The 21,745-nt window shown below is 39.7% G+C and overlaps 4 protein-coding genes across 6 annotated transcripts; all 4 read left to right on the top strand.

Annotated features, from left to right (window-relative positions):
- Positions 1-13: 13 nt before the first annotated feature.
- Positions 14-3,533, top strand: LOC118220943 (B2 bradykinin receptor-like). Its single transcript, XM_035405429.1, has 2 exons — positions 14-2,688; positions 3,178-3,533. The coding sequence occupies exon 1, from the start codon at positions 800-802 to the stop codon at positions 1,898-1,900; it is 1,101 nt and encodes a 366-aa protein (XP_035261320.1). The 5' UTR covers positions 14-799; the 3' UTR covers positions 1,901-2,688; positions 3,178-3,533.
- An 803-nt stretch (positions 3,534-4,336) lies between these two features.
- Positions 4,337-6,973, top strand: bdkrb1 (bradykinin receptor B1). Of its 2 annotated transcripts, none has more exons than XM_035387531.1 (2): positions 4,337-5,055; positions 5,513-6,973. In XM_035387531.1, the coding sequence occupies exon 2, from the start codon at positions 5,514-5,516 to the stop codon at positions 6,576-6,578; it is 1,065 nt and encodes a 354-aa protein (XP_035243422.1). In that variant the 5' UTR covers positions 4,337-5,055; position 5,513; the 3' UTR covers positions 6,579-6,973. The 2 variants fall into 2 exon arrangements, with proteins under 2 accessions (XP_035243422.1, XP_035243412.1); XM_035387521.1 differs by having other exon boundaries at positions 5,510-6,973.
- Positions 6,974-10,326: 3,353 nt separating this feature from the next.
- LOC118214190 (G-protein coupled receptor 4-like) lies at positions 10,327-11,611 on the top strand. The gene has a single exon (XM_035393888.1). The coding sequence runs from the start codon at positions 10,552-10,554 to the stop codon at positions 11,476-11,478; it is 927 nt and encodes a 308-aa protein (XP_035249779.1). The 5' UTR covers positions 10,327-10,551; the 3' UTR covers positions 11,479-11,611.
- A 1,721-nt stretch (positions 11,612-13,332) lies between these two features.
- LOC118212613 (G-protein coupled receptor 4-like) lies at positions 13,333-20,240 on the top strand. Of its 2 annotated transcripts, none has more exons than XM_035390690.1 (3): positions 13,333-13,392; positions 14,768-15,773; positions 16,252-20,240. In XM_035390690.1, the coding sequence occupies exon 2, from the start codon at positions 14,778-14,780 to the stop codon at positions 15,741-15,743; it is 966 nt and encodes a 321-aa protein (XP_035246581.1). In that variant the 5' UTR covers positions 13,333-13,392; positions 14,768-14,777; the 3' UTR covers positions 15,744-15,773; positions 16,252-20,240. The 2 variants fall into 2 exon arrangements, with proteins under 2 accessions (XP_035246581.1, XP_035246590.1); XM_035390699.1 differs by having other exon boundaries at positions 16,132-20,240.
- The last annotated feature ends 1,505 nt before the right edge of the window (positions 20,241-21,745 follow it).

Here is a 21,745-nt window from a genome sequence, read left to right as displayed (position 1 = left end):
CACAGAATTTCCAGTGGTGCTATAAATTCTGTTTCTTCCACTGAGGTTTGAATGACGCAAACTTTAACAGTTTATTTTGTAGAGAAGGCCCTATTTTATTGGTAGGAAGCTCCCGAGACAGACTCAGGTCAGTCAAACACCCCCATATTCACCAGACATGCCAAAAGGGAGAACACTTATAGTTGCCTAAGAGCATATGTTTACAACCATCTTGGGTGGAAAAACCAAGATGATGAAAACAGTTGAATCACTAAATATTGTTTCATAAAATATCGGTTTTCCTTTCAGTGTAGCTTTTTTTTTTTTCTTTTTTAAATAAAAAAGTTTGTCTGGAACTTTTCTGTTTTCACAGCGGTTTTGGATTCACTGGCATACTGCTCAGCACATTCATTCACTTTTCACAACTGCACCCAGATGTATTTCCTTCCTAAGAGCAACCATGTTTCCTGCGCCTTCACGTCATTGAGGTAAAAGCGATGTGCCATCTGTCGACTGGTCCATTAACTCCATTCAAGGTTAGGCTATATCAACAGATGACTTGTTTTAGTTAGCAACCACACCCCCCCCCCCCTTCTTATTCTGTTTCTATATAAAAAACCCAAACACACTGTGCTCTCACTTTTAATTTTGCCAACACGAACAAACGGTGAGACATACCTTCTCAACAGCCCTGTGTAAATCTTTATGTTGCGTTCACTTACTCGTTCATGTTAGTTTTTTCTTGTCATCAAATCGACCAATGCATTAAAAAGTTTTTACGTTTTATTTAAACTTTTATTGAAACGTTGACCATTTCCCAATGGTGTCAAACTCATCTGAAGGCACTGCACCAGCCACAGGCTCCTGGGCCACTGATGGAAATGAATGCAATCATACTGAAGCCTGGGAGTGGGTTTACGCCATGCAGCCAGCCTACATGGGGGTCATCTGTGTCCTGGGCATGGCCGCCAACGCCTTCGTCCTCTGTGTATTCTGCCTCCAGAGGGAACGCCGAACCGTAGCCGACGTCTACCTCGGCAATCTCGCGTTGGCCGATCTGGTCATGGTCTCCTGCCTGCCATTCTGGGTCGTGACCATCACCCAAGAGTTCCACTGGTTGTTCGGGGAGGCGTTGTGCAAGCTGGTGGGCTTAACCATCGCCATGAATTACTACTGCAGCATCCTGTTCGTCACGATGATCAGCGTCGACCGCTACCTGGCCCTGGTCAGGCCCATGTCGTCCGTCAGGCTGAGGGACGTGTCCTGGGCCAGAGTGCTCTGCCTCGCCGTCTGGGTGGTGGCCGGTCTCCTGAGCCTGCCAGCCCTGCTGTTCCGCACCGTCAAGCCCTTCCCGGAATACGGGGTGGAGGCGTGCTACCTGGACTACCCCCACGAGGGCTGGAGGATCCGCTACAACATGACTGTCAACATCTTGGGCTTCCTGATCCCCCTCACGGTGCTGTCTTATTGCAGCTACTGCATCATCACTGCCCTCAAGAACAACCAAATGAGGAAGTATTCTGCAGTAAGGACGGGGAGGAAGGCCAGACACCTGGTACTTATTGTCCTTGTAGTCTTTATTCTTTGCTGGCTGCCCTACCAGGTAGTCATGTTCCTGGACACACTCTATTACTACCATGTTCTTAGAGGTTGCCTCTGGGCGAGTGGTATTGATATTAGCATTCAGCTGGCTACTTATCTTGGTTATGGCAACAGCTCACTCAACGCGTTCTTGTATGCTATTGTGGGGAAGCATTTCAGGCAAAAGGCAACAAGGATCTTTAAACACATTCTCAACCGAAAAGACAAGAGTGAGACCTTGAAAACTATTAAATTTACATCAATCACTAGATACAATGAGTCCATCAATCTGGGTGATTCCGAACTTTATCTTAGAAATACTTTAGAATCATCGAATTAAATTAGGCTAATATTCTGTGGAAATGACAGAACATGGAGTAATAGATGTTCAATGTTTGAGGTAATTTGTGATTTATTTTTTCCTTCTACACATATTTAAAATATATAATACCTGACATGTCTGAATGTAAAGATCTTAAAAGTGACCTCTTCTCTGTAAAAAACATTGTTATCATGAATAATGTGAAATAACATTAGGACCATCAAGTGATAAGTGGATAATTATTTATAATTAATAATGAAATTCTATTAATTTCTGTGAAGGAAACCATTTAAAGTCAAATGTTTGTTTGGTTTGCACTACTGAGTGTATGTTTTGTGATTTTTCATTGTTCATTAGTTCTTCACACATCAATTTTGTATAACCTGTACTGGTCTGTGGCAAACTAAATGGCAAAACTGAATCAAACAAAACCTCATGGCCTCTTTATTATATTTATTGTTTATTCTTGACAGGGTTTGAATTTTGCTTTCCACATTTTCCTTACTGTTCTTTTGTCACCATCTGGGTGATGCACAGGAACCATTTGGTACCATAATGCTAACCACAATTATATGAAGTGGTGGGAAAGAAAGGCAGTTACATTGGGAGAGGATTGGATGGCCAGGCTGAGAGCCTGTTTAGGCTGGATAAATAAGATTGCCTGTTTAACTGGATAAATAACTACCTCTCTCTTAGCAGCTACCTTGGATACCCATCCCTGCCCAGTTTTACCAAGTGGTTCTGACCCATCCACTTACTTATGCCTATTAATTCTCCTACTTTATAGTCTGATACCAATTTGATAGGTAATGGCTCTTTAACTGTGTTGATTTTACTGACTGCCCATCAATGGTGATGAGTGACAGTGTGATTTTCTAAACCATGGTGAAGATATTTATTTATGGCAAACTACAGCTTTACAAGAGTTCTATCAACAGATTGCCATAATGTTTCTTTATTCACCCCATGATAAAGGTGGTTGATATTTTCCATGACATCCAGCATCCAGACTACAAGTGCAGGATACCCCTTTTTTTCTTTAGAGACCACTGTTTACACATTTAAGTAATCACTTCAGTCTTTCATGAGCTAAGTTTACATTAGTACAAAAATATATGACATTCCAACATTCAATTCAAACTTTATGTGACTTGTCTAATGGAGATTAACACTGTGCTTTTACAAATAAAAGTTGGCTTATTAAAAACACTACACTTAAGCTACCTTTATAAAAACACAAGCTCTGTGAAATGTAAAACAACTGTTCTAAATCTTGGTGGTTGTTATGCACACAGGTACAAAAGTGCAGGGATATACTCAAGGAATGTAGCAACTGAAAGACTGGATAAGTTACACGCAACTGAGATATGATGTGTAAGTTGGATTTATCTACAAGTTTTTTATGTGTTTTTCCCCCTAGTAATATGTGGACCTCAACTGTCTCCCGCACCACCTTGCTATGAGTGTATTCTTTCAAAATGTCTCATTTTGTCATTCCCACAGAGAGAAAATGATGTTGTGTGAATTATGTTCCCAGACAGCACAATTTCTGTAGTTAATCAAAAAATTAACCTTCAAGTTGTACTCACTGCACTAAATGGCAACACATCTTAATGCTTCTCGACATCATGAAAGTTTTTATTTTTTCTTCTTTCAAATACTATATAATTATGTTAATTAATTAAAAATTAACAAATTCACTGACATGTCAGAGTTTTTGTTAAGATAGCAAAAGACTCATTAATAGAATGCTTCTGTGGGGTTAAATAGTCCAGATTCCTTCTCCAGTAATGTGAGAACTCACAGTCAGTGAACCCATAACCTCACTGATTTAGGTACATAATAAATGGGGCAAGATTTGTGGAGGTGCCTTATCTAAAGAATGTACCAGAAGAATGGAGTTGCTTTATTCCAGACTGGTCTGGACAGTAGCTCAATGGCAAAAAACTTCAGCGGCAAATATTTATTTAGGACATCTCTGGTAGTAATTTACATATCATAGCTTTTTTTCTCATATATACTCACAAATGGGTGACAAATTAAAGGAAAAGCAAAGAGAACGTGTCTTTTGGACAACCACAAGCCACCAGAACAGCTGCAAACCGCCTTAGCATAGATTATACAAGTCTCTGGAACTCTACCAGAGGGATGGAACACCACACTTCTAAATGATATTCCCTCATTTGGTGTTTTGATTATGGTGGCGGAGAGTGCCGTTAAAGGTTAATTATATTCCCAATTCCTTCTCCATTAATGTGAGACCTCACACTCAGTGGAACTGTACCAGAGAGATGAACACCATGCTTGTAGAAGATATTCCCTCATCCATAGCATATGATGCACATCATTTTCATACTCATTAAACCATCAGTCATTTATTCAGGTTGTTCCTTTATATATATATATATATATATATACATGCATATATTTATGTCTGTTGTATTTTTGTGACAACGTTTTTGAGTCAAACATAGATAGTCTTGCCAATGTAATGTTATAACATTCCAATTGCTATCTAAGCTTCTAATGGTCTGTACATCTCCATAAGTGAAGGGATTGGCAAAATATTCTCAAATCTGAAAAAAGGGTGTTTGCAGGCATCCTCTGGAGGTTGTGTACGCACAAGAACATTTTCATGCCAGTCTAAAGTTTTGCCAATCTCAAATTGTGGATCGATTTTCATGATTAATCCGTGGGATCAAATTTGTATGAGCAAAAATTCTATAAATGAGGCCTCAGGCCTGGTTAGTATTATCCTAAATGTGTTATTGTGAATACTGCCACATATAAGTGCAATATTTCTCTTACACTCCCCCACCCTTACTCCCCGGCCACATACAGACACACACACACACGCACGCACGCACGCACACGCACACACGCAAACACACTTTAAATCATAGAATAAATATTTCCCCTTCTGTAGCAACAGAACATTCTTCAGATCTTTGGAAGGCAAGTACAGAATACATTATAAACAAGTTTCATGTACACATCAATGTTTCTGTTGAGGAATGGCGTGGTTTAAGCAGCTGACACGTCCTCTGCAGTACAGCAGAGCTTCCCTGAATAGAAGGAACAGAAGTGCAAGGCATTGCTCTTCGGGGCTGCGTGATCCTTCATCACCGGTACCAAAATCCAGTCGAATTTTCAGGGAATTCTCTACTCACAAGGTAAGAAACTAGAGCTGTATCAAAGGTGATTCAGCAGGTAACTTATGTTCAAATGTTCAACTGTAAAATTATAAATTATGTCAAGAATTGTTTTGGTAGAGAATGATCACAGCAGCTGTACTCACATTCTGCTGTTAATGAATATTAGCAGTTAAATGTTAAATAACAGTAATATAAAATGATTGTAAAACTATTACAAATATAAAAGAGTAATTGCAATGGAATGTGTCCGTACTCATAACCTTTTAAGTGCTTTCTTTAATCTAATCAGATTAGGGAAAATGCGTTGAAATTATAATATTTTCATCGATTTTCAACTAAAATTACTTTGTGGTGTCATGTGTCCTAGCACTATTTTCCACGTTTAGCAGACCTACTTTTTTATAATAATATTGCAAATATGTAGCTATTTACATTACTTCTGTGTTTACTCTTCTTTTTTTGTTCTTATGAGGAGCATGGAGGCAGTGTCCATGGTAACAACTCAGTCCCAAACCATCAACATCACAGATGACAACTCAACAGCCTGGAGTCTTGTTCACACCATAGTGCCACCGTACATCTTCATTGTGTGTGTGACAGGAATATTAGGAAATGCCTTTGTCCTGCTAGTCTTTGCACTGCACAAAGCTCACTGGACGGTGCCAGAGATTTACCTTGGTAATCTGGCTCTAGCTGACCTCATGCTTCTGGCCAGCCTACCTTTCTGGGCTATGAACATCTTGAACCGATTCAACTGGCTATATGGGGATTTTCTGTGCAAGGCAGTTAATATGTCCATCACTGTCAATATGTACACCAGCATCTACCTGCTGATGATGGTCACAGTTGACCGCTACTTGGCACTTGTTCGAACCTTGACCGCGAGATGGATGAGGAGGACTCGCTACGCCAAAGTGATCTGCCTTGTTTTATGGCTGTTTGGGTTTGCCATGACGACGCCCATGGTCATTCATAGGAGTGTGAAATATGTTCCGGAGTTCCAAACAGTGGCCTGCTTAATTGATTATCCCAGAGAATCGTGGAAACTTGCCAACCACATTTTAATGAATCTCATAGGACTTTTGCTGCCTTCAACCATTATAGTTTTCTGCAACTGTAAGATTGTGATAGCCCTGAAAGGGAGGAAAGAACATGTCTTTGCTCAGGACAGGAATGACACCAAGGCTATCAAACTGATTTATGCAGTCTTGTTGCTGTTCTTCATATGCTGGTGTCCTTTCCACCTTTTCACCTTCCTTGATCTGTTGTGTGATCTTCACATATTGGACATTGACTCATGGTATCACGCCCTTGACATTGGGAACCAATTTTCAACTTACCTAGCGTTTCTGAACAGCTGCCTGAACCCGGTGCTCTATGTTTTCACTGGCCAGTATTTCAGAAAGATGATAGTGGATATCTGCAGAAGAAAAAAGGCTCGCAGCCATTCACACGACTTGGCTCAGCAGCGTTCAGTCGTATCAACATACCTCCTGCGCATTGATCAATTAAGCCCTGCTTTGTTTTCCGCAAACAAATAAAAATCTAATCCGCATGTACAAGAAAACAAAGCAGTTACACAGGGCCATGTAATAAACACAATAGTTACCGAGGAAATTAAGAAGATGAAAAAATTATTGATCAACTGGAACAAAAAATATAACAAAAACAAACTGAATATTTACTCTCCCCAGATTACATTTGTGCACTGTTTAGGTTAAATGTACCTTTTCCAGGCCTCAAGTGAAGTGAAGGATTGCAGATTCCAGCTCTGTGTATTCTGTGTTGATAAATTTCAGAGGGATCCCTTCCTGGCACTGTTTCTTCCATTTAAAGGCCTGAAATAATTTTGAGATGATGCTTATTTTCCAGATGTTAATACTTCCCAGATTTGAACTTTTGAACAGTTTTGCAATAAAACCTTTAAGTCTCAGGATCCCAGTAAACAGATGTAAATTAATATATGACAGTTTTTATTATTTTTTGTTGAAGTAAAGTTGGAGTTGTCTGCTTCTCAAGTAACAATATATTAAGATGGTGCCCACAAATCCGTCTGGCTCTTACCTATAGTAAAACAAATTAAAGATCCTGAATAGTTTGCATGGTACTGGTGAAAGGCTTGGACTATGGCATATTCATGAGCGTTATAAGATTACAAAGAGCATTAAGTGTTGAGTTTTAAGAGTTATTTGAGTGTTAAAAGAGTTTAGATTTATTTGATGGGTTATTTAATCAACGTGAACCTTCTGTTAAAAAAAAAAAAAATCTCATGTTTGTATACGTTATACTTCACGTGCTTGGCCACCCACTCTCAGCACACATAGCTTCAGGAACGTATAAACTCAAGTATCATGATGGATTATGCAGTAAATATATATGAACATATGGCTGCTCTAGCCAGTCAAAGCAGGGCAGAATCAGCCAAGTGGCATTTTCACTATTCCATTACACAATGGAAAATTTTCACATGGTGGGAGCTCTTCCACCCAGCTACCAAACCGTAATGTCATTTGTTGAAAATACCTATTTTGAAGAGTCATTTCTTTGGCTTTTAGTTCATGAAGTCAATGACATAAAATGTGAACCACCTCCTCCGGCTCACGGGAACAAGAGTGAATCTGGCTCTCGTTCCTCTGCAGATCTTAATCCTTTAAAGTAGGTGGCTGCCTACCAGTATAGTGTTGCGTAAAGAGGGATCCAGATAGTAGTAAAACTGTACCTCAGCAAGATTATAATCCAGATTGTGTAACCTGGCTACAGTGAACTGTAAAACACTCTGATGGGCACAATGAATTTAGATTGCATTAATTTCTTCAATAAATCCCGGTAATACATCCTCCAATGACACCTCTGAGTAGTATTATACTGTTGTGAAGTATATATTTCAAAATATTATCTCTGACCATAGCCATTTGTGTTAAATCAAAGTCCTTAGAAATGATAGCAAGTTGAGCAGAAAGAATGACATCCATTTGGAAATCAATGGAATTACTATCCCAGCAGGGACTTTATGTTTAAAAGAAGGTGACTTAGTACATACACACAGGATGTTGATCACTATTCTGGTGAAGCATTTATTAAAGGCTTCTCGGTGAGCTTCGTATACATATAAGGAAAGACACAAAGACACAAGCAGTTTAATGTGATGATATTTGCAATTAAACTGGTCACTGCAAATGGCATTAGGCCACAGGAGTAATGCTAAAAGCTTTTGTAAGATTATTGAATCAGGGACACAGTAAATCCGATAATCAATTAAGCTTTCTCAGAGTAAAACGGGATACATGTCAGACATTGCAGACTTCCAAAACCTGTAGGGGATCCCATAATCCCATAGCACAAAACAAGATGTGGGAAAATGGGTTTGCCTGTTGGTCTGCTGAGGAAGTATTTTGCTCATTTCCTTAGCAAATTGGGGCAGGGAATTTAAATGAGTAATTTCCCTTTCCAAATCATTTCAGTCTGGTTATGAAGAAAATCATAATACAATTTACAGTTACAGTGCTGAAACTATGCCCATGGTGTTCCATATTCCGTGTATTTCATTGTGTAGTTTGCTAATATAATATTGTCATGCTTAGAGCGATGTACAATATAGTAACTATTTTTCATAAAAACCATAAAGCAATGGATTATTGTCCCCTGTAGAGGACATTAGTCTTTGGTCTTAATCTTAAAACCTATATATTCTACTAAACTGAAATCAACACTATAAGGCACATTCAATAAAAATAAATGATATATATATATTTTTTATATATATATTTTCACTGGAACATGTTTTTGTCATCCATTATTTCAAAAAAAGAACAATGCCAGTTATTAGGAGAATATATGCTTTGAATAAGCTATTTCTCAATGCTCCAATATACTTCTGTGAATTACGTAAGCCAATTGACTACATTTCTAAAGCGATATTCTTTTAATTCTATATGGGGCATGTGCCCTCTCATATTCACGGCGATGTGAATTTCCCTTAATGGCTGCAAGTGAAATACTTGCAGTCTAAAGCAGAGCCACAAATCAAAAGTATTATAATGTCATTTTCAGTGTCTGGTTGCTCTTAGTTCAATTACAGGCCGCGTGTAGCTCGCCATGTCAGGTTCGTCACAGTTGTAGAATTTTTTTCTGGCAATTAGCGAGATGCATTTTCATGATGGATGTTCAGTTCCTCACAAAAATATTTCTTAATTTGATGAATTTACCATTAGAGATCATTTGCTTCTTGTGACATGCCAAGATAACCAGCTTAAGCCATGTGTAACCTGATATCTAATGATGAAGTTAAAGCCTTATGACATGTATATTGCAAACAGAGTGTGGCATTTTGTAGGAGTATGACCCTACATAGGACAACTTGCTTTTGTTGACGGAAAAGGGAAAAAACAATGTCATGGTGTTTTATTGGATTTATTATTATTATTATTATTATTATTATTATTATTATTATTATTATTATTATTAATGGACACTATTTTCACAAAAGATAAATATTTCATTATTTATCCACCTGATTAATAGTCTCTATTATTTAATTAAGTGTCTCTTATAGGAGAACAAAAAACATCTGACTTGGATCACTTTAAATCCAGCATTGGGAGTACATTAATATAGAGCACCTGCAATGCCTTTGGGGTTATAATGATGTCTGCGAATTTGGCAGGAGCAGTTATTATTGTACACGCTGGGATAAAGTGTGTGATATTGCCATTAGTGTAATTAAATGTTGATCTTGGAGACTGCCCGATATTTGACTTTTTGAACTGCCTAGTGACGAGGGAGGGAGATCAACATTCAGTCATTGTTATCATCCTGTACCTTTAGTTAGCACTTTCTAAATAAAACTAAGCACTTTCAAACTGGCAAACCACCACCATATTTAATTGTTTTTCATCCTTATCTAACCCTCCTTTAGTTAGGTCAACATTGCAGGATTTAGCTGAATGCTCTTATCCAGAGCAACTTGCGTGAAACTTAACATGCAATCAATTTATGAAATTTCTACTGAAGCCTTTCAGCTTAAAGCCTGGCATGCCTGGCTCAAAAGTACAACAGCAGTGCCCTAGCGGCAAACTAAAAGTGCAACCTTTCAGCTGCAAACTGAGTTTCCTTGCCATTATACTATGCTGCCTCCTAATTTATTTGTAGCATTTATTTTTAGGTTTGAAGATAAATCCAAATGGTCACATACAGACACATCATAATTGGAAAATATTCCCATTATTGAATGCTATCCAATAAATGTGTTGATTACATTATAAAATGAGCTCACCAGGTCATCAGCCAGCCAGTAGATTGTACAGCTTCCATATACGATGTGGAACAGTAGTCTGAACAGTCATGTAGTACAATGAAAACCCCCTGAAAATTACAATGAATTGCATCCAGGAAGGAAAAAAAATTGAATTGAAATCATTTGCATTGGCACCTGTACTCATAACTGCCCTGTTGTATAATACCACAGAGCTTTCAGACAAAACAACAATACGTCGTTGATCGTAACAGACTGTAGAGATGGACCTTCTGCTGTCCCACAACCTCACAAACGGCTCAGGTTCAGGCTCTTGCACAAAAGAAGATTTTGTGGACGTTCGCATGTATCCTACGTTCTACTCTATATGCTTTATTATTGGGTTCCCAGCTAACTGCCTCTCTTTCTATGTAGCATTGGCACTGGCAAGGAAAGGGAATAATCTGGCGGTGTATCTGGTAAACCTCTCTGTGTCAGACCTCCTGTACACAATCACTCTGCCAGTGTGGATTCAGCTGGCTCTCCGTTACCCTGTGGGCGACACCCTCTGCAGCCTCATCGCCGTGGTCATGAACAACAGCTTCTACATGGGCACCTCTTTCCTCTGCTGCATCTGTGTGGACCGATACCTGGCTGTGGTGTTCCCGCTCTACTACCCATGGGCCCACACGGTGCGGACAGCCAATGGGGTGAGCGCCCTGGTGTGGTGCGCGGAGCTGGCCCTGCACGCGGTCCTCCTGCACCACACGGGGGCGCTCCGCTCCTTCTCGGAGTCCCGGCTGTGCGAGGAGAAGATGCCCATGAGGCCGGCGGTCTCGCGTGTGGCGCTGGTGCGGGTGGCGCTGGGCTTCCTCGTCCCTCTCCTCCTCATGACGTTCTGCTTCCTGCGCATCTTCCTCGCCCTCCAGCGCAGCACCTTCACGCAAGAGAGCGAGCGGAGGAAGGTCCAGAGCCTGCTCTTCCTCCTCCTCCTCACTTACGTGACGGCTTTCGCTCCCTTCCAGACCGTCATGCTCCTCAGGGGCCTCTGGGAGCCCAACGCGTGTGGCTTCGCCCTGCGTGTGAGGGACGCCTACATGGTATCCGTTGCTACGACAACGATCAACAGTGTGGTGGACCCCATCCTCTACTGCCTCCTGAGTGAAGCTGCAAAGGCGGAGATGAACCTGATCCTTCAGGGATGCCGTTAACGGTTTGGAAAGATCTTACCGTTCCGGAGAAAGACTGTTTCCCCCATCTCATAGGACTCACCAGGCCTCACTACATAATGTTTAACTAAGCTGTGAGTTCATTTACTCTTCTTCATCCATGCACACTGATCATATTCTTCCTCTCCAACAGCATCCTTTTCATCTTTTTCTTCTTGAAAGAAATCTGTTCTGTGAATAGGAGATCTACTGCATCAGCATAAGATGAATGCTATTAAAGTTGTGAGCATAAAATTTATTATATAATTATTTGTCAGTCATTTTAATGGGACATATATTTCTACATTTTCATTTATTTTCAACTACATATTTATCAATGGGTGCTGCAGTATTTAGTATGTAAAATGTATTTTACATCTTTGCTAGCTACACTATAATAGCTAAAGACAATTCTCACCTCTCTTGGCAGATGCAGGGATCAGGTAATCAGACAATATTATTCATTACATGTCTATCCATCATTTGCACAAAAAATAGGATGTTCATAATGCCCTCATTTTTGGCATAAAAATGTACAGAAAACTGAAGCTGGTAATGTTACTGGCCAATAAACCTGGACATAGACATATTTTTTCAAAGGACGAAGGCTTGTTTTAATTCACATTATACAAAATTATAACGCTGGAAGGGTAGCCAGCTATATAAGGCCACTAATTTTACAGCAGATAACTTGGCCTTATTTTTAAACTATGTGAGAGTACGTTTCTGTGTTGAATCTTCAGGCCTGGACAAGAAATCACAGGCATCCCTTGTTATCGGTTGCCTCTAGTGGTGTAGAGAAAATCTGCAGCTGTCAAACATTTTTATGTGTGAATTGGTATATCTCTAGAGTTTCTGAATTTTATAGGAATTAAATACTATTTTGGTGGGTTTTATGATTGATGTAAATAAATTTCATAAAGTTCTGTATCTTACGTTTTATATGATTTTGTTTTGCTTCTCATATTTAGCTCCATGTAGTTGTGCCGAACTGCAGAACTGAACGTTGGCTCATTCACACCATAGAAACTACAAACCCCAGCAATGACCTCTGACTTGGTTACTCACTGGGGAATTGATACTAAGTGCATGTGCTGACCCCTTAGTCTTACAATGAGCCTGAACAAAAGTCTCAAATCTTGGACTTGTTATTTATTTATTTGTTTGTTTGCTGTGGTGGTGTCTATAAATGACCTTTATTCCAGTTTGAAGATGTTGTTTTGCTGCCATTCCAGTTCTGGACACAATGGCCTTTTATATGGATTTAATTTATCAATTCATAACACTTGTACTTACCTTCCATTTCCTCGGGAAAGCGTTAGCTAAATGAAAGACCATATCTAATATTGGATATCTATATTAGATATGGCCTTCTCCGTATCTGATAAGTTCAGTCTGATATATAGTAATTTCAGTCACTCTCCAGCATTCAAACTGTCATCAGCTGTACAATGATGCAAGCTATCACTTGTAATCACTGCAACAAGTTGGATAGTTACTTTGCTGGTTAGCCCACTTTAGACTATACTTTTTGGCTGTACACTTACCTAGCTAATTAGTAACCATGCCATTGTAAACTACTTTAGATAGCTAGCTTGCTGCATTTAACATATACCTATTTTTTGCTACCAATGCCAATTTGAATCAGTGTGTATGATTAGTATGATTATTGCAAAACGATATTGGCAATGATCTAATTAACGAAGCACAAGCATAATGGAGTTTTACTTGCAATACGGCAGCTTGTATATATTGTATGTATAAGTCATAGACACTGAAATCTCTTATCTCTTTCTGAAAACATGCTTAGCCACTTCCTATTTCCTTGAATGTCGAAATTCTGACTGTTCTGAGACTTGCAGGAAAGAAGAAAAATGTATTGAGTAGATGTGTTTCAGACCTAAATGCATATGAAGGGTAAGTTAAACTTTTTACTCTACCTCCATTTCGCTAGCTTCCCAGAAACTCACTCACAATGAATTAGGCATTGCAGAGTCTGTATTTTATCTATTTGTCAAAGCTGAGTATTTCCTGAAGCAGCACAAATGAAGTGCCCGACTACGGGGGTTGAGGGACCCATTGAGAACCCACTTTAGACTGTGTCAATCAGTCTTCAGAACTCCAAGAGTCTGTACTTACACTGTGAGTCGTGATGCTATAGCTCTTTCGGCAAAGGATATTGCCAACAGAAGAGTGAAATTTTCCATTAACTAATATCCACCTCTGACCTCTGCTGAGAGAACTTGACATGTCTTAATGTACTCTACTTTCGCAATCTAAAAATGTAAAACACTAAATTTCCCAGCTACATTGTGTTGAGACTAATGAGATTATTTTAATTCCCTCCTCATTACTTACAACTTTCAAAAAACTGATTTAAAAAATAACTTTTTTTGTTTTTAAAACATGGTACCAGAATAGTGCTAAATAATAAATTGTATAATATTAAATTAATTATCCTATATGTAGCACTACTTTAAGCTGTTTCCTCAAATACTATTGCCTTAATAATCTGGTTAAAACAATTACAACTGATAACTGATTGCATGAACAGACTTGTGAGCATGTACATTTTGTCCAGAAAAGTGTATGGGTAGCAGGAAAAAAACAAAAAACAAAAAAAAAACACAGGAAGACGGCAGACAAAGTAAAAACTGTAACCTTTTCAAGTTTAGCTGAGGCTGATACTGTATGCATGCAAAATAAAGTAAACAACCCACTGTTTTACAAGGCAAAGCCTTCTACTTTGCATCTGAGCTTTATCAGTTCACAGGAAAAAGCTGCTATGAGCAGCCTTCATAAAAGAAGCAATTGATTTGATTAAGCTACACTTTAAGAAATTGACATAATTACATAATAACTAAAAAATTTTAGGTGACTGCAAAAAAAAATCTGAGATTGAGAAAGCTTCAACAGGCAGGAAATACATTCACAAGAAAGGCCAATTAAAATAGTGACCAATAAAAAAAAAATACTGCCAAAACACAAACAATGTGGTGAATACTTTCATGCTTTTACATGGGACACTGAGTAATTCATAATGTTCATGATAGTAATTGACTTCAGATGTAAATAATGTACAGCTATATAATCTTTGTTGTTCACTTAAGTCTTCTAACCTAGTAGAAAATTATGTCAGACGCGGAAGTGAACATAGTCAAAAACAGAACTGAAAGCCGGTTTGAAGCCGGTTATAGTAACAGACACTGACGCAACGCAGTAACGTGATCAGCTGATACGTAGTATCAGTAGTTAGCTTCCTCGCTGTTCAGGCTGCATCTTTTACCTACAGGTGGGCAACGATGAATTCAACACTCGTCACAGGAAACTACAGCTCAGCAAGTATTGCAAACTTGAGCCGGTGTGCCCCTGATGCACATCTGGAAAATATGCTTTTTCTGACTTTATACATAGGCATCATGCTGTTAGGCCTTCCCTCCAACTGCTTCTCACTTTACGTCTCCTGGCAACACATTAGGCAGAAGAATGAGATAGGGGTCTACCTCTTTAACCTGGCCCTGGCTGACATTTTCTTTATCATGGTGGGTCCCATTTGGGTGGATTACATGCAAAAAGACCAATGGATCCACGGCCAGTTCCTGTGCAATTTAACCATATTTCTCATATACACCAACTATTACACCAGCTCAACGTTGTTGTGCTGCATTTCCGTGGACCGCTACCTGGCTGTGGTCTACCCACTAAAGAACCCTGTCCTGAGAGAGGTGAAAACAGCCTTCTGCGTCACTGTGACAGTGTGGTTGTTCACCATCGCATTCAACGCCGCCACAATGTCCACTCAAGAGTATTATAACGATGACGGGAGCTGCTTCGATACCTATCCAATGCCCGAGGGGCAAGCTACGGTCAGCGTAATTCGCTTTTTGGTCGGATTTCTGTTCCCGGCTCTGCTGATCGCGTTTTGTTGCCAGGGGATCCACAGAGCGGCGAGGGCCAATAAAGCCACGGATAGGCTCGAGCGCAGACGTATCGCCATGCTGATGGGCGCCATGACGCTGACGCTGTGGCTCTGCTTCGGACCAATCCATGTCGTGCTGCTGCTCCGCGCTCTGCGGGAGAAAGAGTGCCAGGACGCCAGTCGGTTCTCCGTCCCCTTCAAAGTCAGCATCGCCCTCTCCTCACTCAACTGTCTGGCCGACCCCTTGCTGTACTGCTTTGTCACAAAAAGTGCCAAATCAGAAATCACACGCGCCGTTGCCTTCATTCAGAGGAAGCGGAAGAAGAACATGACCCGTCAACCATCATAGAGAATCATGTTGTGCCTCACATCTGCGCAGGTAGGACTGACAACTTCTATCCGAACATATAGTGGGAGATTCATGGCGATTTTCCTAATAAATGCATCTGTTGTTTGTCAGATGTAGCAATCTCTTCCGATTGTATAACCATGTTTTGGCGAGCTGGTTGACAAAATAACCACTAGCTTATATAACCATCAGTCATGACAGCAATCGCAAGAAGAGAGTTTTCTGTACTTCTGTATTGAGTTCCAACTGTAATATCAGGAATTTAGTGAACTGAGCTTAACAACTTGAAAGTTTTGGCGGAACTGTTCTGATGATTTTTTTTTCTTTTTTTTTTCTTTTGATGTAACATGATAAACGATTGTATCCTCTATCCCTTTTTCTATAAAAGGACATAGATTTTCCTTGGCTGTACAACTGGCGGAGGAGTTGATGCATTGGACAATAAGTACGTCTATGTTTTAGAGACCGTCATATCTCATCAGCTGCTCTCTTCCTGTTTATCTTATAGACAATGCAAGACTTCACAGAGGTCATGAATTGCATAAAGGCATGATGACTCAAAAGGAAGAAATGTCTTGGACACAGCCCATAATAAAACTCAACTTCACGTGTTATAGGTGTGCTCACAGTTTTAAAGTAAAAACTGTATCTTGGCACTACTTCACCAAATGGAAGTCCTCGTATGTTGAAATTAGGTTCTCTTGAGCTTTCTTGCTCAGTTTCATTTTAAGATAAATGTTCACTTGGGAGACCAATATGAAGCTGAAAGGGTAGAAGAGTAGAGGCAGACAGTTGGCTTGTAGTGCCATCTACTGGACAATGTTAGAAAAACAGATGGACCATACTGGTTGAAAATCTCACCACAGCTTGTTCTATCAAATAAAAATTCACTTTTCATGAAATTTGAATAGTTTGAACTTTGAACTTAAACAACAGTTATATTCCTATTTTGAAAAATATATTAACGTTGTACAGTATTTACAAAAAATATTGTAAAAATAGTATTAAAATGATCCTATCTCATAATAATAATAATTTTATCTTTTTTAATTGAGCAGTTTTGTCTTTATGGGTCCTGTTATACACACTTATATGACAGGCCCCATGCAGACCCATGTATTTTTTTCCACACCAGTTAGACAGTCCTGCCATCACAAATGCAAGATGGGACAGTCTAATAACTTGCTTGTTGTTCTGTTGAAGTGTCATACAATCAGTATAAAGCGCTTGATTATTAAAATTTCAGATATGTTGATCTGAGTCGCCAATGTGTGGAATAGCCTGCATGGTCATGTAGTCGAGGCAGAAACATTAGTGGAGAGAAGAAGCTTTCAGATGCTTGGTGCTTTATAATCATTACAGGTAAATATGATCATTTCTTTAGATTCAGGTTCATAGCAGAAATAAATGTGTGTAGTGCACCAAACACGGTGGTGCTGAGGTAAACACTGACATTACAGGACAATTTGTTCCAATTCTGAATTTAATTGCTGGATCACACAAGAACCATGTAATTTCCCTTTCACATGCAGTAGGTGGGTAATCGGGTTACAATTATGCATCTTGAATTTATGGGGATGTGCAATAATGATAACAGTGTAGTGTGTTTTTTATGTGTTTCTAGGTTGCACAGCTGCTGTGCACTGTTAATAATTCAGGACAAGAAAATAATGATGTTTAAATGTTAAATATTTTCTAACCTCCCTATATAATTTTCAGAACAAAGACTCTGTCAATCGCCGCCTACTCTCCTGCTGATGTTTGCCTATTTGCATTTGCGTCACACAGTACTAGGTGGTCAGAAGATTAAATACCATGCTTCTTATTTGTGTAGTACGTGAAGTTTACCTGTCAAAAGAGTTCCTGGAATTAAGCAGCGACCGACGGTGAAGTTTATTTCAAGATACCTCCCTATATGCCACCATGTTCTAGCCTGCTGTTATTCTCTTCACTTTGCTCCAGTGAAATTGAGGGTGATAATGAGAAGAGCCTTCTGGCGTAAATGAGGACTGAAAATAGAACAGAATTCCTCAACACATTCTGAAAAAGTACTGCTTTAAATGTTTGCTTTAAATATTTACTTTGAGCAGGGTAATGAAGAAGCTATCCAAACAGGAAATATGAAATCGAAAGTAATACACGGATTTGGTTTGTCAGGCCAAACAAGGTGTTTTGGGGAAATAGCAGGGAATAAAATTTGATTCTGGTTGTTATCATGAAATGCAGCTCAGAAGTTGATGTTTGGACTGGAGTGTGATCACAGAAATGGCCCGTGTCCATAGCCATGAGTCACTACAGAGACAGCCCTCTGAGACAGACTTCCACAATCAGACCAACACACACAGCTCAGGAAGCACATGGAGATAAGAGAAAATCTGCATGTACAGATTTTAGGTGAGTGTGTGTGTGTGTGTGTGTGTGTGTGTGTGCACGCACATGCGTGTGTGTCTGTGTTTGTGTGCATATGTGTATCTTTTTCATCTCAACTCTACCTTATCATCTATATTGTCTTTATCAAAGGCAAAAATGAACAGTGATTGTCACCCACTGTGCTAGTGAAGGTGCGTAGGAAATGGATAGCACTCACAAAAGAGCTTTTAGAATGTGTGACTCACGCGAAACCCCTTGTGCCTCAGGTAATTTAAGCTTGATGGTATGGTGTGACTCAGTGCCAGTTTTCCCTATGGGGTCAATATGTGGCCATTGCTCAGATGATATTCACAAAACCACAATGAGATTTTCATCATGAGGCTCAGCTCAATGCTTCCACGGTATTGCTTTCTCCAGGAAAAGGGACACGCGAAGGCGTGTTATTTGGTTGCATTCTTCAATAGTCACTGCTTCCTAAGCTACACCACAAATGACTCCCATGCAGTGTAATTCATTGCTGCACATCTTTTCTCTTCCGCTCTGATATTATGTAGGTTAATGGGTTTATTATAATCAATATTTTATTGGATATCTTTCTCTTTTTTTGTTGAATGGTTTAATTAAAAATGTTCACATTTTCAGTTGTCCTTAATATGAAACTACCATATGGAAGATATTGAAATTTCAGGCATAATCAGTGGTAGCTGTCTTCGTGCCTGTATTTCAGAATTTTGTGATGTTTCCGTTAGCAGTCACGTGGTGTGTCAGTGACAGGCCCCCCTGGTATCACTGGTAATTACCCCAAGCACACACATCATGAGCTTTACCCCTCACCTCTCATCAGCATCCTTCCTGTTGCGCTGGACCCATTCCCTGTATCTCCTCCTCTTCCTTCTGATACTTTTCCTTTTTGCTGACAGAGCAAATTCATATTTTTTAAAAAAAGAAGAAATTTCTACCATTGGGCAAAGGATGTAGGGTGTATTCTTGTATCCACAGAACAGCTGTTATGGAGGTTATATGCAGAAAGCATGTTCTTTACAAATGAAGTCAAAACACAGAAATATTGATTATGGAGCATATGTGTCTTTAAAAAGGAGAATCTACATGTATTAGGTTTCTCCCACTGATAATAGGAGACCACCTCTCTCTGCTCTCTGTAATTCTGTGACAGTGAAAGCCACCCATCAAGGGCTGGCAATAGTAGTGGAGGTAATTCTCCAGCTGAGACTAAGGCACGATGTTTCAAACACACAAGTTTTGAACAGCATCATGTATTCATGTACAACTGTAGGTGTCCTTCAAACCTATAAGTTCTCAGTTGGGGAGTCAGAATGGCACATGCTCATGTTAAGAGATGTTCAAATGCTTCGTCAACAGGTTGAACTGGCTCAGAGCCAGTCATTGAATTAGCCCATGAAGATGAGAACATGACACTGGCTTTGAGGAACTTTGTGTTTGAACAATGTTCCACAAACCACTGTAGTTGGACCCATTGCAGACACAGAGTGCTGGATTCAATCGTAGCACATTGATATATTTGAATTACAGCTAAATTCAACAGTTACTCTCATACTTTGCGCAGTTTCAAAAAATGTATTCAGCAAACTGCGCTTGTGAATAAAACTGCCACGCCTGAAAATTGCTTCCACCTACATTGTTTCATGAATCTACAGTTTAAAAGGACCATAGCTTCACTGCACTGTTTCTAGCTAATTAGGTGAATGAAAATGTTTTTAAATATACATCAACAATTGTGCAATCAGGTTTCCTGGCATGTTTATACCAAAGAGGAGGAAACAATATTTCTTCAGTTTAACGGACAGGGAAGTGGTTTAAATACCATGTGCGGAGGAACATACACTGCTACTGAAAATTCAGTCTGGACATCACACTTGGGATGCTCCCAGATATTTTTCATAACTGGCCATTGATCACACACACCTTTCACACACAAAATTTTTCAAGACACCAGCTGCTGTCAATTAAGAGTGCTAAGGAATATAGCTGTAAAATAATTATATAATGATTTGTAGAGAATGTATTATGATGGTGATGATGAATATGATTATAACAAATAAATACATACATAAATAAATACATGAATGCACAATATATAAATCTTAAAGCAACCATCAAGTGGTGAGTGTTTTTTGCCCTTATACATTGGACTGACTCCATATGGTGTGATTCTCAAAATGAGGGTTACCATGACAACAATTTGCTCTGTATCATGTATTATATAATTAGCATATTTGCTAATTCCCAAGGACTCCCTGTCGACCTCACAGTCTTCCTCTGCAAGAGGTTTTTCTCCTGTAATTCCCATCCACTAATGGAAGAAAAACGATGTAGTCCCGCATCAGTCTCGTCACTGGACGGGAATATCGACCCATTTCCCTGTTTCCTGCATCCAATTAACCAAGGCTTCTCATGGCATAGCATAGAAGTAAAAGGAGTCACATCCTGAGTAAGGCTGGAATAAACCATACTGGCTATCCTTTCACCTTTCTCTTTTTACGTTTAATCCTGTAAAATTTAGTCTACATTTCTACATTTGAAATTTGAGATCCATTTCTAATTATAAGTGAATATTTTTCTCATTCATAAAGGTCTTCTTGGGGTTTTCATTTGGGGAAAATAAGCAAGCCTGAGAGCAGTACAGTACAGTAAATGCATTTAGTTAATTGAAGAGGTTTAGGGATGACCTTTTGGTGAATTACACTACGGTGACAGCTTAACGCCTCTGCCACTTGTTACAAACCTCTGGGAGACATTAATAATGTTTCATTGACAGGAGTACTTCCATTACAGCCTCATTGCAGTTTCCTACAGCCCCAGCAGTGGGTCCTTAAGGTTGTAGTCTCTGCTCACGCTTAGCGCTGTCCTTTCTACAGTCACCTTTCTCGAGATGCCAGGCTCTCTGCGGCCTCCCTCTCACAGTGCAAGTGAGGCCGTAAGTCATCTATTCACCTCAGGGTGGGAACAGCTGCAACCTTGTCACATTGCTGCTTTCCCATCAGCCCCTGCATCGAAGCGCCAATTCCAGTTGTAGCACAAAGCACTTGCGGCATAAGGGATGTGGAAAATAAAAAGCACCAGCTTTTAACTTACCTTTGAGCACCCCTGATCATGTACTGTTGAACCATACGGTCAACCTCCACTTTAATAGCCGCCATCAGTTTCCCTGTTGAGAGGAACTGGATCTACTGTCCATGTGAGAATGTAACCCATGCTTGTATTACTGAATGAAGAAATCAGTGTTGATTACCTAGCTGAATGTCAAAGTCCCAAGGTGCAGGAAAACCCATATTTATCCGATTCTTCCAGTGACGCCCTATCCCTATCTTTTTCACCACCTATCACAGTGCATTAACCAGCATGGTGTAAAGTTCTTTCCTCCTCATCCAGTGAAGTAATTTATTTTGCTCTGTGCAATTATAGATAGCTGTCACTGCCTCAAGGTGAGACCATGCTAGATCTATGTGGATACAGTGCAGCTTTCCACTGTTCTCATTGATTGCCAGTCCAGAGATGTAAATGTGCCCGTGAAACCCACCTCTGTAGCCAATACGGGCTGAATTGATGGTGCAACCCAGCGCCTCCCCATCAATGTGAAACGCATGACAGGT

The sequence above is a fragment of the Anguilla anguilla genome, chromosome 1 (assembly GCF_013347855.1).
Source record: "Anguilla anguilla isolate fAngAng1 chromosome 1, fAngAng1.pri, whole genome shotgun sequence".
Classification (NCBI taxonomy): Eukaryota; Metazoa; Chordata; class Actinopteri; order Anguilliformes; family Anguillidae; genus Anguilla; species Anguilla anguilla.
This window is presented reverse-complemented; position numbering and strand designations above follow the sequence as displayed.

Excerpts from the sequence above, each read along its gene's own strand:
- LOC118220943 (XM_035405429.1), top strand. The coding sequence starts at position 800 with ATGGTGTCAAACTCATCTGAAGGCACTGCACCAGCCACAGGCTCCTGG.
- bdkrb1 (XM_035387531.1), top strand. The coding sequence starts at position 5,514 with ATGGAGGCAGTGTCCATGGTAACAACTCAGTCCCAAACCATCAACATC.
- LOC118214190 (XM_035393888.1), top strand. The coding sequence starts at position 10,552 with ATGGACCTTCTGCTGTCCCACAACCTCACAAACGGCTCAGGTTCAGGC.
- LOC118212613 (XM_035390690.1), top strand. The coding sequence starts at position 14,778 with ATGAATTCAACACTCGTCACAGGAAACTACAGCTCAGCAAGTATTGCA.